Source organism: Quercus robur, chromosome 8 (assembly GCF_932294415.1).
Source record: "Quercus robur chromosome 8, dhQueRobu3.1, whole genome shotgun sequence".
Classification (NCBI taxonomy): domain Eukaryota; kingdom Viridiplantae; phylum Streptophyta; class Magnoliopsida; order Fagales; family Fagaceae; genus Quercus; species Quercus robur.
The window spans coordinates 37,013,805-37,018,974 of record NC_065541.1 but is presented as its reverse complement, the minus strand read 5'-3'; the positions used below and the strand labels follow the sequence as shown (position 1 = coordinate 37,018,974).

The 5,170-nt window shown below is 41.6% G+C and overlaps 1 protein-coding gene across 1 annotated transcript; it reads right to left on the bottom strand.

Moving 5' to 3' along the window:
* Positions 1-3,361: 3,361 nt before the first annotated feature.
* LOC126695395 (STOREKEEPER protein-like) lies at positions 3,362-4,841 on the bottom strand. Its single transcript, XM_050392125.1, has one exon. It carries the CDS (start codon positions 4,767-4,769, stop codon positions 3,561-3,563), a length of 1,209 nt encoding a protein of 402 aa, XP_050248082.1. The 5' UTR covers positions 4,770-4,841; the 3' UTR covers positions 3,362-3,560.
* Positions 4,842-5,170: the final 329 nt, after the last annotated feature.

Here is a 5,170-nt window from a genome sequence, read left to right as displayed (position 1 = left end):
GTCGTCTCGTAAGCACCACGTCACCTAGCTGATCGTTGACCCGAACCGACACCACAGACATGCTTCTCGGCCTCCTGTGAGGAAAACCCAGAAATTCGGTCTCCCGAAGCCCTGCCACGCGCCTCCACGCGCCTCAGTTGTCTTTGGAAAATCATCCACGGAGTAATCCCTTAAGGGCTAATATCTCTAGCAAGCAAAGAAGATTCTCACGTGCATACCACCGATCTGCCAAACCACCGAAGTCCGAGCATCAATCTCCCTCGCTCGCGCTTCCACGCGCCTTCAGAAGTTCCAGACACGCACCGATGGAACAGCCACACGCCTAAACTGATGCTGCTATCACCTAATAACGTCATCACTCCACGTCAGCATGACACGTCATCAGACACGCAAGCCCTAGTACACGTCAGCGACACGTCATCAGCCACGTCAGCAGTGTTGTCTTGTCAGCACCATGTCAACTAGCTGACCGTTGACCCGGACCGACCCGACCCAGACCACCCGGATCTGACCCGTGAGCCCTTTGACTGTTGACTTTGACCCTGGACCAGTTGACTTTGAGATGACGTCACCTATCCACGTCAGCAGACACGCAAGCCCTAGTACACGTCATTAGACACACAAGCCCTAGTACACGTCAACGACACGTCAGCAGTGTCGTCTCGTCAGCACCACGTCACCTAGCTGACCGTTGACCCGGACCGACCCGACCTGGACCACCCGGATTTGACCCGTGAGCCCTTTGACTGTTGACTTTGACTTTTTACGTTGACCTTTGACCAAAAGTCAAAATTTCCGAAAGGGCCTATCTTACTCAGTTTTTCGCGTAGATTCCAATTTTGGTGTTAAATATAAATATATTATTATGAATATTAGCAATGTGATGTGTTATACCATGTTGTGTATGCTAAAGTGGATGCGGAAGAGGAAGCATAAAAGAGGAACACTGAGAACACGAGGGTTACGTGGTTCAGCCTTTAAGGCCTACATCCACGGAGGAATCCCTAAGGGCTACATCTTTATTGTATGAGAGTGTAGTACAATAACCTCCTGTATTATAATGAACCCTAACATGAGTATATATGGGCGACTAAGCCCTAAACTATTAGTACAAGTAAGACTGGGCTTCGGCCTATTATATTGGGCTAATATATGTTTAATATATATCTCTAACACTCCCCAAAAACCGTTAAAATGCCAATGGCTTGTAAAGTACGATTAAAAGCTAGCCCATATTTGGTTGCTTGGAAAAAAAAAATCGCCCGTTTGGTAGAGTAGTTTGAGTAATGTTGTTTGTAGTTTTTTGAAATACATATGGGTGAAAAAACGTGTGAAAATGTGTGTAAAAATGTGTGTAATGTTATTTAAAAATTGAAAATATATTATTTAGCTACTCTGCCAAACAGGAGTTTTTATATTTCTCTTGCTTCCAGGAGTGTGGAAAAGAAGCTTTCTCTTGAGCCAAGTAGTACTATAGAGCTCAAATAATGGAAAAATAAAAGTTTCCAGCGACCAAACAGATCAAAATTTACACAGCATAGCACAGCACAGCACAGCACAGCAAATAACCACCCACGTCCACCCTCAAAAACCCCATTGTGTAAGATACGAGCCATGGATCAGCAAATCATTTTTCTTGTGTTGGTTCCACTAAATGTAAGTAATGAGAACGAACTAGACTTTTAAGGATATTGGTTAAACACAAAATTATACCCAAGCTTGGAAGGAAAAGGAAATTACACGAACTGTTTCAATTTCTCCACTGGATATTGAAAAGGCAAATAAACCCGAGCCGTTAAAATTTCCCCAATGTTAACAAACCACAATAGTAGCAAAACTTTTGCAATAGCTAGGAAAGCAGGAAGTCCCTGCGGAAAAATCATTCTTTGATTACATCAAAGCAGCTATTCAATGGAATTCAATGTCTCCATCTCAGGACATGAGCAGGACAGGTAGAAACCACAATAGTAGTACAACTTTTGAAATCATCTAGGAAAGCAGGAACATAAGTCCCTATGGAAAATCATTCTTGATTACATCAAAGCAGCTATTTTATGGAATTCCATGTCTCCATCTCAAGGCACGAGCAGGACAGGTAGAAACAAACATACGAGGACTGAGCAGGCAACAAACTAACTTCTCTAAATTGTAATCCCTACGATCCTTTATCTAAAAGAATCATAAGTCTTAGAACTATAGAACACAACATAAATGTTGAAAGTGGCAGACTTTAAATTCTGTACCAACACAGAGTGTAAGGGCTACAAAACCTCCTACATGATCACACATATTAAAGCAGGGTGTTTATTGACATGCTTAGACCTGCTTACGGCTCATCTATAATCCTGGTAAACAGAAACATCTATCTTACATAATTTAAGAGATCCTGCATCAGAGACGTGATGTCAATTGAGATAATAATATTCATTCTAATTCAATTTCTCTTCTAGATGTATTTTACCGGATAATGAAATCAACCATCAGCCAGAGTGGATAGAGAAAACGGATACAAGAATCATAGAGTAGACGATGAAAAAAAAAAGGCAGATATCTAGGACAAAGCTGACAAACAATGGAAGGTCATCCCCACACATTATTTATGTTGAAACAAAATCTTTAGCAGAACATCTGAGAGAATGTAATTCATTCAGTCACGAGTCTAGTTCATCTCCACTATGATGAAAATTTTAATCCAACCCCACTTCTATTCATTCAGGGGAAAAAATCACTCTCTTTAACCCAGAAGGACAAAAAGGCATAGTGAGCAACCTATCTTCTAAGCACAAAAATGAAATCTGTAGAACAGGCTTCAATCTGTTTACCTTAGTGAAATTACATAAACTAGATGGTCAAAGTGATTCATATAATGCCCGTCAACTTGACACAGCTTAATCAAACTTCTAGTTTCCCCATAAAGAAGGCATAACCTTCTTGGAAGTCCTTTTGCACCCCCTTCCATTAGAGAGAGAGAGAGAGAGAGAGAGAGAGGGGTGGGGGGCAACTCTGCTCCATTGCTCTCTCCCTCTTCAACTTTGGAGTTTGAAAAGAATTCCAGAAAGAAATAATAAACTAAAGAGTCTCTCTCTCTTTGTGCAATTAGTGGCACTGCATGCGCTCAGAGAATCACACTGAATTTTGCTAATATACCCCACCGTCCATCCATTATACTCTCACTATATCTAACATCCAAAATACCTCTCTATGACCAAATTAGCATCACTGTAACAACTGAAGTCATTAACAATCTCCTCATCCTATAAGCAAATGTATGTATTCTCATACCAGCTTTAAAATTTAGGTAGAATATGCAGCACAACATCAACCGAATTTCTATCAAGATATATTCTAAAGACCAACAAAATAAAACCATAAACCCCATAAGTGAATTAACTTTACTCATACCATAAGAAAATAATCCCATGTATGCAAATTTATACCAAAATTTTGAAAACCCAATGAATTTAACACGGGTTTCAACCAAAATCAGTTCCTTTTTAACAAAAAAATAAAAAGCATATCATACTTACCAAAACAAAATAAATCAAACAAAACCGAGCTCCTTAAGCCCTATTTTTGAAAGCCTCCAACATCAGCTTAGCTTGCTCGTGCACCAACTCCACCCTCTTCACATACACTTCCAACTCAGCCTCCCTTACCTTCTTCCACTTGGTCTCCAACTCCGTTGCCTTGGCACTCCCAATGCCCGTGACCAATTCCATCTTAAACCTTTTCCCTAACCTCGAAAAACCCTCCTCCCCTGACTCCAACACGGAGTTCAAACACGGATAACTTGCCACAAACTCTTCTTCCTTCTCATCCTTCACTTCCCCATTATCCAAACAAGCCTCCTTCTCCTTCTCCTTCTCTTTTTCCTTCTTCTTCGCAGGCAATGCTATTGCAATCGAATTGTTATTGCTATTAATATTGTTATTAGCAATGCCCCTTGTAGGAGGCTTCGCCTTTCTACTGCTACCAGCTTCAATACCCCAAATCTTTTTAGATAATTCAAAACACCTATGCTCATGAGGCTTAGAGAAAACAGGGTCCTCACCATTATCGCTGTATTTTTCGACATTGACTTGGTACTTCTTCTTCATCCTTCGAACCTTATCGACCAGCTGGTTCTTAGACACTTCAACACTGATGTTTTTCTTGATGAACTCATGGAAATCACCCATGTCCGAAATCGGGTCCGACCCTTTCTTGGATTTGTATTCGATCATGCCCTTCAGGACCGCCAGCTCATTCTCATCGCTCCACAGCCGTGGAACGCCTCCAGTGTGCTTCTTCGAGTCCTCATCGTCACCGTTGGTTATTGCTGATGATGATGCAACAACTTTCCTCTTCTTGGAGTTAATGGGCTTGGCGGCGGCGGAGGACTTCTTGGGCTCCATGGGCTTGGAAGCGATCGGCTTGATGGTGTAGGCGGAGAGAGATGGGGAAGGCGGGGAGGACTTGTCGTTGAAAGATTCGGATTCGGATTCGGAGTCCGACCCAGACCCGGATTCGTTGTCGGATTGGGGGTTGGAGTTGGAGACTTTGTTCGATGTAGGGATTACAGTGAGCTTTCCCGCAGGGGATTCTTCATCATCATCTTCATCTTCTTCCTCATCATCATCAGATTTTTCCTTTTCTTGAACAGCGTTGCTTACTTCATGTTCTTCTTCTTCTTCTTCGTCGGAGGCGGCATCGTTCTCAGAGTCTTCTTCCTCTTCTCCAGAGGAAGTAGCAGCGGGAGGTGGGTCTTCTTTTAGGCGCTTCGGAGCCATTGTTTTTGAACTTTGAGAGAGAGAGAGAGAGACGATGAAAAGGGTTTTTGGGAGTGAATGAAAGAAGGGATCTGGGAGGTTTTATATATGTGGGCAGTAGGGTTTTAACCAGGGACTACGCCCACGTGTCTCGGCCCCCCCCTTTTTTTTTTTTTTTTTTTCTTTTTTTTAATGCCAAAGCCAAACCTCACACTAATCACCGGTGAATTTGGTTCAGCTTTTTATAAAAGTGCATAATAAAAAAAATGTATTTTCAAAAAATTGAGTGTTTAATAAAAATTGTTAAAAAATGTTTTTTGAAAAAGTTGAGTGTTTGGCTAGCACTTATAAAAGTAGCGGTTTGAGTTCTAAATTATCAAAAAGGACAATGTATATATAAGAGCATCTCTAGCAAGTTAGGT

What these genes read in the sequence shown, in the direction of transcription:
- LOC126695395 (XM_050392125.1), bottom strand. Translation starts at nt 4,769, where the DNA reads ATGGCTCCGAAGCGCCTAAAAGAAGACCCACCTCCCGCTGCTACTTCC.